Source organism: Mya arenaria, chromosome 4 (assembly GCF_026914265.1).
Source record: "Mya arenaria isolate MELC-2E11 chromosome 4, ASM2691426v1".
Classification (NCBI taxonomy): Eukaryota; Metazoa; Mollusca; class Bivalvia; order Myida; family Myidae; genus Mya; species Mya arenaria.
Genome location: NC_069125.1, coordinates 24994820 through 25015302, shown reverse-complemented (window position 1 = coordinate 25015302; position 20483 = coordinate 24994820). Strand labels below are relative to the sequence as shown.

General features: G+C 34.7%; 2 protein-coding genes across 2 annotated transcripts; one reads left to right on the top strand and one right to left on the bottom strand.

Annotated features, from left to right (window-relative positions):
• Nucleotides 1-4682: 4682 nt before the first annotated feature.
• Nucleotides 4683-20394, bottom strand: LOC128232138 (probable tRNA (uracil-O(2)-)-methyltransferase). The gene is made up of 11 exons (XM_052945524.1): nt 20241-20394; nt 18621-19189; nt 17035-17140; nt 12363-12579; nt 11591-11659; nt 10230-10337; nt 9213-9284; nt 8538-8644; nt 7225-7426; nt 6316-6766; nt 4683-5817 (listed from the first exon to the last, which is right to left on the bottom strand). Exons 2-11 carry the CDS (start codon nt 19171-19173, stop codon nt 5597-5599), a joined length of 2106 nt encoding a protein of 701 aa, XP_052801484.1. The 5' UTR covers nt 19174-19189; nt 20241-20394; the 3' UTR covers nt 4683-5596.
• Nucleotides 13801-15945, top strand: LOC128232139 (DNA ligase 1-like). Its single transcript, XM_052945525.1, has 2 exons — nt 13801-13894; nt 14531-15945. Exons 1-2 carry the CDS (start codon nt 13855-13857, stop codon nt 15715-15717), a joined length of 1227 nt encoding a protein of 408 aa, XP_052801485.1. The 5' UTR covers nt 13801-13854; the 3' UTR covers nt 15718-15945.
• Nucleotides 20395-20483: the final 89 nt, after the last annotated feature.

Below are 20483 nucleotides of genomic sequence, written 5' to 3'. Positions count from 1 at the left end.
AATGATATTCGACGTTACACAATCAGCTATCCTTTGATACAAACGTTTCTAGCACACCGGATAGGCATTTCCGGTGATTTCAGCCGTGCTGGAAAACTCCATCTGGCATCCCCCATGTCAGATGAGTCACGCGCTGTGACGTAATACTTTCAATTTCTTTTATTTAACACTTAATGTAACCATAGTTATGAGATTTCAATAGATGAGTTCCATTAACATTACCTTTACAAAAATATTCCTTAAAAACAAAACAAAATAACCATTAAAGGACGTGATAGCGAAGGAACTTATTGACGTATGCAGTGAGTACAAATTACTGCGCGTCATGACGTCAGTAAACATCATCGCACGCGCTTTTTGGTGAAATGTACAAAACGCGCTTTCTTATCTATTTTCTTTGCCAAAAATGTAATTTAAGGTATGCTAGAAAAAATATCTATCATGTGTGTCCGTTCCGGATAGAAAAATCCGACCCTCGGGCACGCTGCGTAGCCGGTAACTCGGCAAGCCTCGTTACCTGGCAACGCAGGTGCCCTCGGGTCGGATTTTTCTATCCGTACCGGAAACACATGATAGATACTTATAATCTTGTCTGTCACACTTCTTAAAAATCAAACACTCAATTGCAGAAGATACTGTTAATGTTTAATCACTATGAATATTTCTTTTAAAATGTAAATATAAGTATTGATCGCAAATGACCAAGAAGCGGTAGCACGCTTAATGGAATTTGCTCCCGTGCCCTACTGCGTTTATACAGCATAAACACAAGAAGAAATGCCATCAATCCTTAACTGTAATAGGTCATTGTCCTTGATGCATCTAAGCGATGAAGTGTCCACTTAATCTTCCTAAGCATTCATGAATCTTCATGAAACTTGGTAATAATGCAAGTCGGCCATATATGAGAAATAAAAACAAGAGGCACATCAGTGCCTGTGCTCCACTGGCCAAAAGGTTCAAGCAAAGACCACCTAACGAACATTTTCGTCAAGTTTCATAGAAATACAATCATCAATTTTTGAGGAGAAGTTATTTAAAAAATTTTTTTACTTTAATAGCTCTGGCTGCCATGTTGTGCAGTGGACCGAAATGATTTGGGCAATTTGAGTAAAGGAGCACCAAACAAACATTTCTGTCAAGTTTTATCGAAAAAAGGTCATCGGTTTCGACGACAAGTCGTATAAAGTTTTTTTTATTTTTTAGCTCTGGCAGCCATGGTGTGCAGTGGACTGGAACCATTTAACAAATTTTGGTTAATGACCACCCAAGGAACATTTCTGTCAAGTTTCATCAAAATCTGATCATCGGTTTCTGAGGAGAAGTGGTGTAAAGGTTTTTCCTATTTTTAGCTCTGGCTGCCATGTTGTGCAGCGGAACGGAACCATTTGGGCCATTTTGTCAAAGATTTTGCTGAGATGACCCTTGTTATTAAGTCTCATAAAGATTATGTCAAAATTGTGACGCAGGCAATTTGTGGACTGACGATTGACTAACATGTAATCTTGTCTTGTCATATGACAGGCGAGCTAAAAATTACAAACCATTGTTTTCCAAATGGAAATGGAGACGTTTATTATTGTTTTTTTGCGACTTTTAATGGCGACACGTCTTTTAAATACCCGTTACCGAGTCATTTTCACGTTTTCTTTTCGCAGCCATGCTTGTTTTTCCGCGGGAAATTATCTGGAAATCGACGAGACGTTCCGAATAATCGCTGTCACTAAAAACCGACTAGAACCAACAACAACATAAAAGAACCCTCAACCTGAAGTAATATAAGCATTTACTGTCTTTTTAGTTTTTAACTTAAGTGATATCGATTTTAATCACTAGTTACTGATTATCAAAATATATTTATACAAGCAGCATTCAACACGCATCCATTTAGTCCTGCATAAGACCATCTTTTTTTCACTTCTGATGTGATGTCGGGTCTTTTGCCACTCGCGACACGTTGTCGCTGTTTAAGATATAAGTTTTTCCTTTAAACTATAAATATCGACCCAAAATAATGCTTAAAAGTTAAACAATTAATAAACATTTAATCTGAATAGATTATGAAGCAAATATCTAACCTGAACAAGAACTGACGAGATAGAATCGACTTGGTGTTTCACTTACACTTTTCGGCCATTTAAGTTACTAAAAATAGCTGTTTCATAAACTTTCAGAATGTCACTTAAACGAAAATTAATGTTCAGTCTATATATACTTTCCTATGTATAAATGTAAGGTTTTTAAATTGATCTTTTTGTGAGAACTTTATGCTTATATGTTTACTCATAAATTATTATTGTTTAAAAATTATTTAAAGATGCTATACGTGAAAAATTAAGACATTATTTTTTTCTATTAAAGGGAGGTAATTCAGTAGTAAAATGTAATCAAAGCTATTAAAGCATGGCATTTCTTTTCTAACCATGTTGATATTATTACAGTCTATTCAAGCAAGATGCCTTTTGTTTTTACATAGTACCCATAGGTTCTGAAAAACAAGGAGCACTATTCCCAACAGAAGGATGTCACTCCCTATCACTGCATGAGCATCATAATAAAGAAATGTTTACTCAAACTGCAAGCTGCTCAATTGAAATAGGTATTTACCTCAAGCATACAGTTTTATAATGTGGCAAAATAGTCGGACTACTAGATTGTCATTCGGACTAGTAAAATATGCCATTATGCTAGTCCAACTGGCTAGTAGGTTAAAATGTTTTTCGTGAAGACTGCGGACGAGAAGTCCTTAAAGGTTTTTCTATTTTTAACTCTCGCAGCCATGTTGTGCAGCGGACCGGAACCATTTGGGCAATTTTGGTTAAAGGGCATCCCGATGAACATTTATGTAAAGTTTCATCAAAATCTGATAATCGGTTTCTGAGAAGATGTAGTTTAACGTTTTTTTCTATTCTTAGCTCTGGTGCCCATGTTGTGCAGCAGACCAGAACTGTTTGGGCTATTTTGGTTAAGGACTACCCAAGTAACATTTCTGTCAAGTTTCATTGCAATACGATCATCGGTTTCTGAGGAGAAGTCGTTTAAAGGTTTTTCTATTTTTACCTCTGGGGGCCATCTTGTGCAGTGGACCGAAACCATTGAAGCAAATTTGATAAAGGACCATCCAAGGAACATTTCTGTTAAGTTTCATCAAAATCTGATAATCGGTTTCTGAGAAGATGTTCTTTAAAGGTTTTTCTATTTTTTTGCCCTGGCAGCCATGTTGTGCAGCGGACCGGAACCATTTGAGCATTTTTGGTTAAGGACCACCCAAGGAACAATTCTGTCAAGTTTCATCAAAATCTGCCTTTCCGTTTCAGAGGAGATGTCGTTTAAAGATTTTGCTATTTTTAGCTGTGGCGGCCATATTGTGCAATGGACCAGAACCATTTGAGCAATTTTAATAAAGGACCACCCAAGGAACATTACTGTCAAGTTTCATCAAAATCTGCCGAACCGTTTCAGAGGAGATGTCGTTTAAAGATTTTGCTATTTTTAGCTCTGGCGGCCATATTGTGCAATGGACCGGAACCATTTGAGCAATTTTGGTAAAGGACCACCAAAGGAACATTCCTGTGAAGTTTTGTCAAAATCCGCTTATCAGTTTCAGAGGAGATGTCGTTTAAAGTAAAAGTTTACGCACGCACGCACTCACGACGGACAATCTGTGACGACATAAGCTCCATGGCCTTCGGCCAGTGGAGCTAAAAACCTTGGTACTCTATAATATGCACATTTTCAACAAAATCCTCATAAAACTTATTTGAATTTAACCGTATTCGAGTTCCAAAATGGGTCATGGCGGGTAAATTACATAACTAGGTTGCTACATGTATATACTTCCAGAGTATCATCATGCACTGTTTCCGTGAACTACAAACATCTTGTGTTTAAATGTTTTAAGCCTTTGTATGTATTTCTATAGACCTTGCGGTCAAGGATAACCCGTGAAAGTGCAAGCACTTATTTCCAACGGGGTCCTTTGTTTTTTGCTGAAGGGAAAGCACGCTGAAGAGACAGTGGTGGGATACAAGGAAGTCCGGGTGCTATACCCTAGCTCTTATTCGAGGAGACCCCTTGGTTCTTTTACGTGCTCGGTGTAAAGCACCGATACACGGGGTACAACTTTTCCTGGGTTCAACCAGTACTGAGTATACCAATTTTCCAAGCACTACCCTTTAAATGCCAAGCTCCAGGAAAGGGGGCTACTTGTACCAACTTTTAACGTCTTTTGGTATGACGCAGCCAGGGATCGAATCCACGACCTCCCGCTCCGTAGGCAGATGCTTAACCACTAGGCAACGTAGATGGTTTAATGTATTTTCAACTGTGTACATATCCGATTTTACCAAACGTTTACGATGTTTATGCCAAATTATGGGCATATTCCGACCAAGATCGACCAACCCCCAAATTGTACTATTCACTCACGAGCTATGTTTCTTGAGCTGTCTAAAGTTGACCTCTAGAGTGACAATGTTAATGGATGTATCATCTTGACGGCTTTCAATAGCCAGTTTGCATTATTCATTTCCGGGTTATCGCCCTTGAATTGTCAAAAATTGACCAAAAACTCTTAAGACTTTTTTTCAAAAAAATAAACTATGGTCAATTCGTGCGCAGTACAAAAAATATGTTTCTATTCATGACATTTGTTTCAAAGTTACAAAAACTGAAAGTTTTCTGTATAATTTTATTTGGAAACAAATATTCACAATAACGACTTCATCAGAGAGAAATATTCTTACAATTAATACCTTAATAAAAAATCTTAATAATCATGCTTTTTCAATTTTGAAAAAAAAATAATAAAATGCATCTTAAAATTTGTATTGCAATGTTAGTTTTTCACCACCTCTCTCAAATTTTAAATTATGCTTACAAGTTTTAATCATACACATCCTTGAATTTATGAATAACTCTTAAACAGACTCGCTTCAAGATTTTGAAGGCATTATTTTCTTTATAATCATTGTTGAAATCAACTATTTTAGTTTTATGAACAAACAGCAACTGACAGATGCTCATTTGAACAATGTTTTGCAAATCCACAGCCTTAAAACATGGAGTGTTTTCTGACTTATTAGCTCTTACCTGAACTTTTGATGAAATTTTATCAGTAATAAAGAGGATATTTTTGTATCAGTGTAAGATCATTATATATTTTACAGAGTGAGCACCAAAGGCTACTGTATATTCCATAAGTGGGTTTCCCACAAGGAAATTATTTACTTAGGTGTTCACTAGTTATATATATAGTGATCTTACACAGAAACCAACAATTTTTCTTTTTAATTTATGCCAAAAAGGGTTTGAAATGACAGTTAACTGTAGTTTTTAAGAAATCCGTGGCACATTGAATATGAAAATAACGTCAGTTCTGGTTGAAATAGTGTCCCAGTATTATGTGATTTGGTGATAGCGGGCTTAAATTTCAAAACATTGAAAATGTTATTTCATTGTTTGAAACAGGGAAATATATCATTTTTATTTCACTGATAAATCTCTATAAACTGCCACAAACCATATTTATTTTTTATTTACATTAAACACAATTCTTTTTCATGTATGACCCAATCCGATTTGTTTAATTAAAATATCAAGACTTTGTTTTCTTGGGTTTACTCCTCAATTCTTCCGCGCCATGAGCATACATGCATCTTTCAGCCATTTTAGGACAGCCATCTGGATGGTTTTCATGAAACCAGCACAGAGTTGTCTTATGGTAGGCAGTTTTGTCAGAGTTACGGCCCTTGTTATATCTTCCTTCAAATGGGTCATCCAATGTGAAGTCTCGAAGACATACATTCCCGCCACTCGCTGAAGAAAAGAAAATTATAGATAATGATTAAATAAATGTAAATAATTCAAAGCTTGTCATTTTGTAAAGCATTTATTTTCAATTTAGTTATTAAATATTACTAATTGTGTAGTTAAGAACAAAGTTTTTGCTTTATTAACAACCATTTTGTTACCATTTATCAATCATTAGTATACAATACAAAATCATAGCCTGATTGTGACAAAAGCAGATATCATATGGATTCATTCTTGTGTCTGTTTCCTGCATAGAAACCAGAACTGGTGTCCATTTTGAGAGGCCAATAGAAAAGCCCCTTGGTGGGGATTAAACCCACAACCTCTTGGGTTGATATGGACACCTATACCACTAGAACACTTCTATTAAAACAAATTCGTAGAGTCTTGAAACTTTTATTCTTTATTCTTGTATTTTAAGTTTTACAAACTTTGCAAGACTGTGCAATTTAAACAACGTCACCAATTTTATTCAACATATTTTCCTGTTAATATGCTTACCCTGAAATATGTGACTATGATTTCTTAAGAGAGTCTGCAGCCCTCCACACTCTGATTTCAACTCTTGCAACAACCCTCGTTCAAACAATTCCACAACATCGGACACTGTGAGACGACCCCCAACTCTCCATTGGCGGCCATCTTGACCTAGTTTCACCAAACCACCTTCACAGGCCAACAAAGCTGCGAATACAGTCTGCACAACATGAGATTTAATCTGTTCACTAATGGTCACACAATTTCTTGTAGTTTCCACCTTGCTCCTTGGACTGAAGTCGTTGATCCACTGTTTAGAAGATTCACTAGATGGATCACATATTTTGCTATCTTTACCATTGTGATTTGAGTTTTCCTGAGAATTTTGTCTAGAAAGAAGGAAAAGTCTCCTCATTTCATCCACACTTTTCTCATTTGCCTGCTCATAGGCTCTGGAACTGCCGACAAAACATATCTGAAAGAAACATTCGCAGCATTCTAAAGATGGTCTGTGGCTTTCACACACTCCAGACTGAAGATTCTGAGGTTTTTACATGTGTTTACAAAAGCTTAGTTAATGCTTTAGCGGATATAAAGTTAGAAAAAAGAAACCATAAACAGACATATTCTCATCTTAATCATGTTAAGGTGAACTGACAAACTAAAATAGAATCCGTGCAATATTCATGTCAACTTGCATATTAATATAAAATTCATCTTTAGTTACAAATTATAATATAAAAGATTACTAGTATAACTAGTATAATTGTAGTAAATAACAACATTGATTAAATCTGGTGTATGTATCAATCAAGTGATGCTTTACTACAGCAAAACCGGTTTATCATTTTCAAATTCCAGTTAAATACTAAAATACAAAATTTCCACAAAAAAATAAACTAAGAGGGAGAGAGAGAAAAAAAGTTAACATACCCTTTTGGTTGAAGGTATCCGTAATGTATCCTCATCCACATTAAACCCGCATGTTTCCCCAACTTCCCGGATGTAGTCCAAGTACTGTCTGTATTTCCCGTTTTCTTCCCGCATGGGGCCCAGTCGGCGGGAAAAACTGAACCGGGAATTAAAATCCCAGAAACAACAAGGAAGGACAAAGTATTTGCAAGTGTATGAGGACCTGAAACATATAATGTATAAAGTATTGCATCAATCGTTATGCCATTTTTCCATAATCCCTTTTACTTTAGCAGTTAAGTAAAATTATAATGTAATCTAGGTTTTCTTCCATATTTCCTCCCAATTTCTGCCGCCTTTTCCCATATCGGCACTGTCCATAGGAAAAAATGAACCGGGAATTAAATTGCAGAAACAGCAAGGAAGCATGAAGTGTTTGCAAGTGTAGGAGCACCTGAAATATGAGTATAACTAATTAAACAAAATTAATAACACCAGTTTTCTCAAATTTAACGGGACTATCACAACTTTCATGTTAGCATCAACAACCAGCAACTTGTAAATCCAAACTCAGGTATCATATAGTTTTCAATAGCTTCATTAACACCATTTGGAAAGAGGTATCATTGTCGCTTACATCTTCAAATATGTATTAACAATTTGCCTCTTAATTCTATTCATGATGACAAAAAAAAAAGCATTTCGTTTACATTTCCCATAAAAACATCGAATAGTCCCTTTAACATAAGATTCTCACTCTGACAGAGGATTTAAAAAAACTAGATTTTTAATGTCTTAATTAATATTTAGGAGAGGAGGTTTGTAAGAATCCCTCGCATTGTCCAAAGAATATAATATCTTAAGATAGGCTACGCAATTTATATCCCAAAATGGTGTCTTTCTAGTGTGTTAAAATCCTGTAAATTGGAATCAAACACCATCTTAACTCACAACAGCTGCAAAATATTGATAGGTGCAAGAGTAAAATGTGATATACAAAAGAAAATGTGACATTAACAAGAGTGCAAACTGTCCCTGAAGAAATCCCCATCCTTTTTTTGGACAATAAATTTGGTGATAATGGTTGTTCATTGAAAATTTGGCAATAAGCCAAATTTAGAGAGGGGCACTGTACATAGGGTTTTTGTTATTTCAAGGATCATAACTCTGGAGTGACTGAGCCTGACTGAGATATTCTGCCCATAAACATTCTGACCAAATTTGGTGATGATTGGCCAAAGGCTTCTAAAGTTATTGATCAAACAAGACCAATCTACATTATAGCAGTAACATGTATTAATCAAAGCAACTCAATGGGATGTTTCTTAACTTACCTAGCTGCCATAAAGGGTATCCATGGAGTCAATTCATCGCTATGGTTACCAATCAGCCAATCAACATCAGGAAAAACACTGTCATCTGAGGGTTTAATGCTTTCCTCCTGAAAAGACCATTTAAGGCTTTTAATATAGTTATGCATGTTAAAGAACGCATGTTTAAGTTCTTATTTGGTGAGAGCGGCCTAGTGGTATACTTGTCCACCTCTCACCCAGATAGTGTCAGTTCAATACCCACTAAGCGAACGTTCTCTTAAACTTTCAAAAAGGAAACTATCATGGTTTCTGCCCAGGAAGCGGACTCGAGAGTGATTGAGCTGGCTTCACAATCAAGCTTAAATAAATGAGTATAGAGTTGTGAAACCAGATAAAGAAGAGCATCACAAGGGAGTGCTATGCTTTAAATCTAAATTAAAGAGATTTTTTATGTTTATGTGACTTGCTATATATTGCTAGTGCATTTTGTCATACAAAGTGAACATGTGTACTGGTACCAAGTTTCATATTCTGAACAACATTCCAGTTTTTGCACACCAGCGATGACAACCCCACGGCTATGCCTATACCTCAAACATTCCTTGCACAAGCTAAAAAGAGACTGCATATCAAGTAAAGTAAGATAAGTCTGGTAAATGCGGATGGAGCAAGTGTTTATTCTGTCTTAGTACATACTTTCAGAAGCGTCCCTGGGCCGTACAGATCCCAAATGTTCCTTTTTCTCACATCTAACCCATACCCTGGATGCTGAAAGGGAAAGTGAAAGGGGATAATAGAGCGATATAGTGTTTACGCTGATGTCTCAGCCAATGGATTCAGTGAGTTTGGTTTGTATTCTCTATGCTGGACAATTGGGTTTCCTTCGGGTTTCTCTGGTTTCTCCCAAAACACAAGACCTCACTGGCATAACATTGTACAATGAGATTAATATAATGTTGTTATAACTTGTTCTTCATTCTTCATAACATGTCCATTTAAACTAAATAATGGACCACTGAATGGATTTAATCATTTAAAAAAGCATTTGTAAAAAACCCAGCAAAGTTACTGTTAACTCATTGGCTGGTTTAATTAAGCAGGTTATTAAGCCATACGTGCATGCACATTGGCTAGTATAGTCATGGCCATTAAAGAGCCATTAGCATCAAATACTTATGGTTATACAAGGCATAACGCTCTTAATGAATATAAGTAATATTATAATTATCAAAATCCTCAATTATGACATCATTAAAATTATTATCTGCCATATACTTTTCTAGATTATCTTCCTATGAGACTTTTCAATAGAGTTACATTACTAATACATTACTAAACACTATCACTGTACTTGTATTTAATTCTTGCAAAAAGGTCATTTATCTGTTAAAAAAAGTCAGGCAACATATTGAGTTTCCACTACCATTCAGTCATTCTAGACAGCGACACTTTCATTATTAAACGTAAAACCTTACACAATGTTTTAACTTTTTTCTTGTTTAAAACAATTTCTATTCCTGTGCAGTTATTTCATATACATCATAATTATAATAGAAAAAATATTGATATAATTATAATAATTATAATCTAAGTTATTTACAATTACTACAAATTTTCTTACCCACAATAAGCCCTGATGAAACATCTAATTATTTATAAAAAAACAACACTTGGAGGTTGATGTTGATAAACTTGATATGCAGCAATACCTACCCCTTCTGACATAAGGATGTGAACCAGTAGACCATTTCCACAACCAAGGTCTGCAAATGATTGTTTCCGATCTACTCCGGTACGCTGTCGCTCCGTATTCCATAGACACTAAAATATACTATGCTCAATAATACACCCCCATCAAATAAACCCTTCCGACATGAATATTAGAACCAGAAGACAATTTCCACAACCAAGGTTTGCAAATAATTGTTTACGATCTTGTCCCGTACGCTGTGGCTCCATATTCCATAGACACTAAAATAAAATATGTTCTATAATACAACCCCCTCACATAAACCCTTCTGACATCAGTATTTAAACCAGTAGACCATTTTCCACAAGCAAGGTCTGCGAATGATTGTTTTCCATCTTGTCCAGTATCCCGTTGTTCCGAATTTCATAGATACTGAAATAAAATATGTTATATAATACACCCACATCACATAAACCTTTCTGACAGGAGTGAGGAGTATGAGAACCAGTCGACTATTTCCACAACTATAGTCTGCAAATGATTGTTTATGATGAAATTAAATATTCTCTATAATAGCCAGCTATCACATAAACCCATCTGACATGAGTTTCTGAACCAGTGGACCAGTGCCACAACCAAGGTTCGCGAATGGAATCTTTTCAATCATGTCTAGTACAATGTCACTTCTTGTTCCACAAACAAATATACAATATGCTTTATAAGACCCTGCCATCAAATAAATCCTTTCGACAAGAGTTACATATAATGTGAACCAGAAGAGCTTCACAATGACCAAGGTCCACAAATGGAATCTTTTCAATCTTGTCTAGTACACTCTTGCTCCCTATTCTACAGACACTGATGTAAAAGATTTCAAAATGCTACCACTAAGCACAAAGCTTCTTGGTCTGCCATTTGAACTGCCATTTTAGGGTTACAGTTTGGGTAGGCCCAAAAAAGAAATGTGGTGGCTACAGTAATATGTACCCAACCGACCCTATTTTGTAGACCCGATTGATTTTTTATTTTATTATTGTATATATAAACCACAAGACCCTATTTGCACAAGATAACAGTGTCGGTACAATAATCTTACTGTATGACATTTAGGGTAGGCTGTTTGCATGTTAATAAAATATACTAAAATATTTACATTCGCCTAGTCCTTTGTATAGATAAAACTTGACATTCACATTGTAAAACATGCAAGGAGTTATTACCTCATTCTTTATTTCATTATTGCACTTGGATTGGATTAGCAAGCCTTTTAACCAATGATATACATTACAAAAATCATAATTTGGAATTCTTGGAATTTGTTCACGTGCCCTACTGTGTAATTTGCAAGAAATGCCTTCAATCCTTAAATAAATCTAATTATTACCAGTAGATATGTAGCTATGGCAACATCCTCAAAAACATACTTCTCAGGGTTGGTTTTCTCTGGCCAAATCTGAAAAATACACTCCTACATGACATCTTTGTCAAGATTATTTCATTAACATACATGAATCATTACGGTCAAAATGAGACATTAATGTTTTATTTTGTGTCGACTCTAAGTCATAATGATAATTACATAAGCAGCCCTTGGAAGAACTTTTTCAGTCATGTCTAAACTTGAGTCAACTTCCTTAAATTTTCAAAATCAAATTTTTTTACAGTCGAACCCCTTTGGCTTGAACACCCAGGGACCAGTGACAATACCTCAAGCCTCAGGAAATTGAGCCAAACAGTAATATTTACATTTAGCAGAATAAAATCGGTCCTTTACACCCAGTTTGAGCCACTAAGAAATCGAGCCATGCGATTCAAGCCAACTGGGTTTGACTGTATATCATACGAGAAGTGAGATACTTGAGGAAATGATGTAAGTTAGGAAATTACTTGAGATATTTAATAAATACTGGCTCTTATGTACAAAACTAGTATATTTTTTCTCAAATATTTCTACTGCTAGTTGGTTGTTACTTATATATCAGCCATCAAAACAGTCAGTCATACACTCTATGAAATAGGGGGAAATTAAAAAATATTAAACTAAGTGTTTCATTTTTACTCCTAATTACATACATTTACAATCCAGAGTGCCGACAACACCAAGGCTATGACAATGCCTAAATAAGATCTCTTAAAGTATCAATACAATGATGTACCTTAGCAAAATGCAGGCCATATCTATTTTTGAGTTCACTATACAAGCGACTGTACTCAGCTACATTGACAAGCCTAAGTGAGGTCACATGTGTACGAAGGCTTGGCTGCTCGCTCCATCTTGCAAGCTTCTGAAGAAGCTGATTCCTAAGCCAGGTCAATGAAAGCTTTCTTTCCGAATCTGTTGAACAGTCGGTTGTGCTTGTGTAGAGTGTTATGCTGAAAAAAATAAAAGGATGAATTCCATTCTTTAGATAAATAACATAAATAAGTACTTTTCACCGACACATTTTTACCTCTGTTTCAACAAAAATCATATCGAGTGGCAATAAGTGAAAAGGTTTGTCTCCGCTTTCAATGCTCATGTCTTATTTTCATTGACAAAGCTAATCATACATTGGAAAAAGCTCTGAGTATACTGTTGACTGCTGGTTTCATTTTTTTGCAGTCGGCTAAAACACGGTATTTGTCCATTTTATATTTTTTGGTTGTTATACATAGATTGAAGGAAAGTGTGTGATTTCAAACTTTGCAGCCAAAGCATGTAACCTAGTCCACTCCTGCTGGCCTCCAAATTTCAAGTGAAAATATCAATTTGTATTCGAGAAACAGCAAAAAACATATCCCAAAAATGGCCATTTTCAAGCGTTATGCTGTCTCATTTGATTTTTTTATATATTCAAACTGTTATATATCTATTTTGCATGATGATTTGGAAAAAATGCATTACCTCAGCTTATAGAAAATTTCAAGTGCTAAATTTTGGTGGGTAAATCAAGAAAATAGACAAATTATTACAGAAAATATGACTTATTAACATAAAGTGGTGCTTTTGCCAATTTTTCAAAATCACAATAAGTATCCCTTGTTATATGCATGAAAAACATTGAAAATTCACCCATTTACAAGAGATAACTGTTTTGTAAGACTGATTATTAATCAAACTTCCAATTTTTTGTTGCTTTGGGCATTCATGATTCACATTCTTAAAAAGAAGGAGGTTCACCTGTAAGATTTTCAGGGTTAAAAAATCTGTAGAGTCCGTAACCATGGGTTTGTATCTACATATGTATTAATGACAGAAATGTGGCATTCCACAAATAAAAACCTCTGTATGAGTATGTTTAATGGCTGAAATATTTTTGGAATATTTTGATTTTAAGTTGCATTTTTTTACATATTTAATGTTACGGACACTACAAAATCTGCCTTCAAATTTTGATTTGAAATTTCCATTGTTTTCAATAGCATATTTCCTTATATTTTTTCATGGTAAAAGCAATTTTTTTATTGTGCAATATTGCATCATCTTTTAACTATTGGAAAATACCAATAAAACGGCTGATGCAACAATATTTGTGATGAATTATTGCATCATCCAAAACAACCGCCTTTCTAAGAAATACAACAATCCAGCTGTAAAGATGGAATCAGCTAAGAAAATGGCTTATTTTGGGTAATAGTCGGTCAGATTCCAGCAAGAAGTCCTTTCAAATGGAAAACACTAAAGGTGTTGGTTCCAGTGATGCTCTAGGTATGTATTATCCTTATCTAAACATTCCATGCTATGTTACGTAGGGTCCGTAACCAAAACCATATGTCTGTACATGATGCCCTGAATTAATGCAATTGTCCACATGAAATGCACATGTTGTGATGCTTATTTGTTGAAATTGCCATGCCCAACATATAACAAACTAAAATGGTCTTAACAGGTTGTTTAATGGAAATCCTATGACAGTATGACACACAATTTCATTTTGTGTAGCCTATTACGGAGCCGAGATGAAATATTTTTACATAAAGATTGGCGTGTATGCCAATGAATACAATCAGTGTTATAATATACAGATCACAGACACAGTGGATACTTGTTAAATGTACAGAATTGAAGCTTAAGTAATATTTGATTTGTACTTGCACTCGGGTTACAGACTCTACAAAATACGGCCACTTGTTTCTAAGTCTACTGTAAGTATGTTCAAAAACATTTTTATGAACAGAAACAATACAATTGAACCATATAGGGACATTTATACCTTTTGAGGTTTTTCTTTTCACAAAACCTGTCTTTATATGAAGATTTATATACCATATATATTAATATTCTAAGGTATACATTGAACCCAACCGTTTAAGGTTAATTAATATTCAGAATGTCTTTTTACAGAAGAGAGCCGAAAATCATCACTGCGATCCCGGAAACTTGAAAAAAATGCTGAAATGAATGCTGAAAAGAATGAAGACATAGAAAAGAAGCAAAAGGAGAAAAACAGGCTGAAAGTCAAGGCATGGAGAATGCGTCAGAAAACAGAAAACTCCACAAAATATTCTGAAATCAAAAAGAAAGACACAGAAAGAAAGAAGGAAGCTCGAATGAAAGTGAAACTCATGGCCAATTCAGATCCTGAATTAAAAGCCTCCTTAAGAAAGAAAAAAGCTGAAGAAATGAAAAGATACAGACAGAGAAAAAAGATGAAAACAACATGTTCTTCTGAAGATCCTGGTGTTAAAAAGAGTAAGAAACCGGCTCTGGAAGAAAAAAAGAAAAAAGCTGTGAAGCGAACACAAGCCTGGAGAATGCGAATTAAACTTAAGTCTCCTACAATTCCAATTGTTAACACAGTTGATGAAAATGACAGTCATGGAGAAAGCAGACAGAACAAAAGTAACTTATCCTGTGCAACAGTATACAGACGAGCGCAAATGGTGAAAGGCATTCTGCCTAGGACACCAAAGAAGAAAGCCGCCATTTTAAAGAAGCTTATTGAGTCACCTTCAACATCCAAAGTACTTTCTGACCAAGGAGTAACAATGACACCAGCTTGTAAGAAGAAACTTGAAGTAGCAGATGCTATAGTGAATTCCTTGAAAGAAAGTATTTCCGAAGTAAACATTGGTGTTCGAAAAGACAGAGAAAAGAAACATGCATATGATGTAATACGTGAATCAGTACTAAGGAAATACAAAAATATCACAGTTAGTAAATATTTCAATGTGTCTTACAAGACAAGGAAGATGAGAAATGAATGGTGGAAAAAGAAACAGAGAAAAACAAGATGTGATGTGATAAGTGATCATGTGAAACAATCAGTGAAAGAGTTCTACCTGAGTGCTGAAATTAGCAGAGAGGTGCCATCCAAACGTGATGTTGTTAGAATCAAAACTCAGACTGGTATGAAAGAAACACTACAGAAACATGTGATGACAATGACACTAGAAGAAGCACACAAGTTATACAAAACAAGAAACCCCAATCATAAAATAGGACTTACATCATTCAGCAAACTAAAACCAGTTAATGTAAAGAAAGTGTCCGAGACAAGCAGACGGTCATGCCTGTGCCAGACATTTTAAATTCAATACACAGGAACTCAGCAAAGTTAAAGTTAATCTGTTGAAAATACACAAACATGTGTATTTCAAATAGAAAATGTTGAGCATGTGTTGGTTCTTACAATGTGTAGAGTCCGTAACCGTAGTGCAGTCTATTTCTATCTCATACAAAAAATATGTTCTATTGATATAAACAGCAGAAACTGACTATACTTGATAGGAAAAGTGTTTATTTTAGAAAAACAATGTGCTTGGGGCACTTGGTTCTACAATATTTAAAAGTTACAGTTAAAGTTGTGTGATCATTTTTGTCAATTTTTAGAGTTCATCGCAACTGGGATGAAATATGTTTTTTTTATGCTTATCTCAAGCAGAGATTTTATGCATTTGTTTGTTAACATTCTAATTGTTAGTTTTCTGTGTTAACCTGAATAATACAGACTTGTTTCCATTAAAATCTTTGTTGTTATATGCCTGTTGTAGTGTCTGTAACCTTACACTGACCTGTATGTAAAAGTCGCCAAAAAAATAAATTTATAAAAGCGACTGTAGGAAAACAAATATCATTTCCAATGACTGAAACTTTAAACTAAAAATGGACAAAATTTCATGGCCCTGCATGGAAGTTCATTTTTCCACCTTGGTGAGACACTTAGGTGGACAAATACCGTGTTTTAGCCGAGTAACAAAAAATATAATCAGTTTTAAAATCAAGATTTTAAGGTTATACACGCATCAGGATTTGCCATTGTTTGCTAATTGCATATGTTTTCAATTTTGATTTGGGATTTATAATGGTTCATATTTATTATTTTGTTGCTGCTTTTTACTCAAAGATTATGCTAAATGGAAAACTTTATGTTTAATTTCAATGAAGAAACGCAAATTAACAGAGTAATAATAGTAGGTAACGGGCAAGTTTCAGTGTGATATCAATTTTATTTCATCCAGTCACAGAGCCACAAAAGTAATGTTAAAATATGGTGTTCATGTGAGGAAATAAAACTGATATATCGTTTAATCTTTTTTTTTTATTCTTTTCTTTTCATGCTTAAAAGTTATTTAAAATTAATAGTAATTTAAATAATAGTTAATAACAAAACCCAAATGATGACATCAAGCCATTCTAGAAATGTCATCACTGATTATTTTGGTTTGTGCGTGCTGATGTTTGATAAGGACAGACAAATAGGCCACAGTTGCAAAACAATAAGTGATATGAAAATGTTGTTTTCCTGTTAAATTGTTTTTAACACTGATACGTGTTTATCCAAAATTTATCACTGATTAATGTCTATAAAGAATCAGAATGCATAAAGTAAAGAGCCATACTCTTACCATGGACTTGGCTGTGTACCTAAAGAGAAGTTGTACACAATTTCCGGCACCACACAAGAGTTTTCCTCTTTCAGGGGAATGAACGTACCCTTACAGTTGGCTTTGTCTGAAGCAAAAGAACACATATATACAATACACATGATTATGAAACATTAGGCAACATTTAATTAAAGGGGCTAGGCACTAGATAATACAATTGCAAGAAAAAAAGAATATTGTCAAAAACTTTCATTAAATTGACATCGCTGTGTACAATGCAAATTGCATTGCATCTTACTTACTGATGTATCACATCGCTTACTACACATGCAACTTTTGCAGTTTCTAGCATTTCCCAATTTGAAATTTACTGCGGTTGTTGTGCTATTTCTAAACAATGAATCTCAGATGAGACAGCAACATGATTGTTGTTTTATTCTTTTAATCAAGTAAAATGACGTTTTATCAGCCACAATCTAGCTCGCATTGACAATTTTAGGCTTGTTTTGAGGATATACTGTATTTGCCCATATTTGGAGCATCTGGTGTCTTGCCCCTTTAATAGTTAGTTTGGTTTTTCCCTCCACACATTTGTGTTGTGAATAGGTATGTAGGTTTTTCTTTTTTGTTTTTCTTCATAAAATTTAATCTTACCATAACAAAAAAATGCTAAAAGAAATTTGGGTCATGAGTATTAAGTGAATTAGTCAGGAAGTGCCCAAAAAACTATTTTTTATTTTGGTAATTATTGGTTACCCAACTCTGTTGGTAAAAAAATAAGTATGTGTTTTAATAGGTAGTTTAAAACCTGTATAGCTTTATACTGAAGATATCTTTAAAATCATTCCCCAATGACAACAATAATATTCTTACATAAAGCCTAATAAAACAGGGATGTGATTGACCTGGCAGCTGGAGGGCTGAAACCATTCCGGCCATGGGTTCTTGGGGCACTTTTGGGGTCAAAAGCACACTGCCGTAGAAGAAAAACTGGCTTTTTAGAAGCTCTTTTGAGGGTTCTTCTGACTTTAAATTTGAAGCAAACTGGTATATCAACACTAACAACCAAAAGCACACTAGTATCTTTTTTTATCAGCTAAAAAAAAAATATATATATATAGTTATATTTATTTATTTTTTTATTTTTTTTTGGGGGGGGGGGTGTTCCTGGGGCCATTAGATCCGCAAAATTTTGCGAATCTGCGGACAAATCACATCCCTGTAAAAAAAAAAAAATTAAAAAAGTACTTAACCTACCTGTTTTTGAAAAGGATGTAACCCCAACTAAACCATTTTTTAGCCTTATTAATTGTGGTCTTATGGATATAAATGACCAATTTAAATATCTTTTTATATATCATTTTATAATTTAAATTAAAAATCTCATTTCTGTTTAAGTTTCATTCTGTTGGAATAACATGGAAGATAACTGTTTGTTTCATTACATGCATAAAATAGAAATAAAATTATTTCTGAAAGTGTTTGAAATAGTGAAATATCATTTTATTTCACTGATCAACCTCTCAAAATCACCAGAAAGCATGTGATAAAGTTCCATATCATTTACGGACCATTCATGACATATCAGAATAATTTATAAATCTTACCTATAATGATTAGCTCGGGAATATTTCTGTGCCGCTCTGGCTGTTTTGGCAGCAACTGTCTCACAATGATTAACACTTCATCATCTGTACAACCCTCAATCATAGCACTGACATCAACATCGGACAACAAATCACCAGACCGAGAACTGTTGTCAGAGGCTGCTGAGTCTAACTCCATATTTTCATTTTCTTCTTGAGAATTTATATGATTGCCATGATATTCTCCAATCTCTTGAGTATTAGATTCCATTTCCATCATTGAACCCTCTAAATATGAAACTAAATCATTACTGGTACCTTCATTAGCTTTTGAACATTCAGCGATATCTACATTAAATTGAAGTCCAAGGTTTGCAGTGATGTCGGCAACTATTTCTGGAGAAAATTCTGGTTTGTGTACAGATTGAAGGTGATCTGTGCGAGAGCCACATAGTCTTCTGTTGACAACATGGGGTTTGTTGATCCAAATGGCTAGGGCCCCCATAAACCCTTCAGGAGTTCCTGAACATGTCTCAACCTCAGCGGTTTCTTTTGCCTCTGGTAACGTAGTCATTTTGCTGTGACTTTATCTGGAAATTGCATTGAACAAAATACAAATATATTTGTACACTGCAGGCAATGCCACATCACATGGTAATGAAACACTTGCCAATAAAAATTTGTTAAACTGGTTTAACTGTAGCTTCATAAATTATACAGTAGTAAAGCTTTTTGGCAAAAGTTTTTCGGTCATTTTTTAATATTTGTTAACAATACAGGTTGTATTTGAACTTTCAAAGTTGTTTTAATATTGCTTTAAGTATTTTGTTAAAATTCATAATGTTTGTTTTCTATAAAAAGTGAGTGAGTCCCTTAGATTCTCATCGACCAAAAACAAACACAAACCCAATTTTATTATTCAAAAGTTCAAGAAAATCAGATAAAAAGAGCTAAAATTTAAAACATGCCCAAATCTATGATGAGAAAATGTTATGTATCTATAAATGGCAATACCCTTGAAATCCTATGAGCCAATGAGTCAAAGCACTCAGACTTCAGCTGTCTCATTGATATGATTACACAGATTCTGTGTAATAATATCTAAAGTAAACCTGGGAAGAAAAGTGTGCCTGGTGTGGGGCTCGAACCCACGACCGCCGGAACACTAGCACGGCGCTCTAACTAACTGAGCTAACCAGGCAGCTGGTTCTAACCGACACACATTACAATGAGACAGCTGAAGTCTGAGTGCACCCTTTAACCACCTTTTTCTTTGATTTAACTTCCTAAGTACCATAATGGTATAGTCATTCTAAAATGCCGTCCAGGCTTTTTATTATGATGGTTAGCCTGGTCCAGGCTAACCATCATTAAAAAAAAAGAAGCCTGGACGGCATTTTAGAATGACTACATAATGGTAGTATTGGCTTCCATAACTTTAATGTAGATATTCATTTGTTTGATGTTTACTACAAAGTAAAGAAAAAGTAATATATCCGAAAAGGTTATACATAACGTGTTCGCTGAAATTCTTTAGCTACCATAATGATAATGGTGACAGAGCACTCCCATTTCAGCTGTAGACTATAGTCTATATTATAATTCCAATACATATATTAACACGTCTGTAAACTGGCTTACCACATATATATGTTCAAAATACACTTTTAAAAGTGCTCAAATGTTGCTTGAAATGATGTAAGTTGAGTTGAAATATATAAGAAAAAGCAATTTCATGAAATGTCATAATTTTGCATCATGGTTGCTGCTAGTCTGGAGTTCCTTTAGTCTGGAGTTCCTTCCCCTAACTGAAATATCAGTAAGCAGGGAACCAGACTAGGTTGCTGCCTTCTTTGCTGACTGGTTTACTAAAACACCATGTAA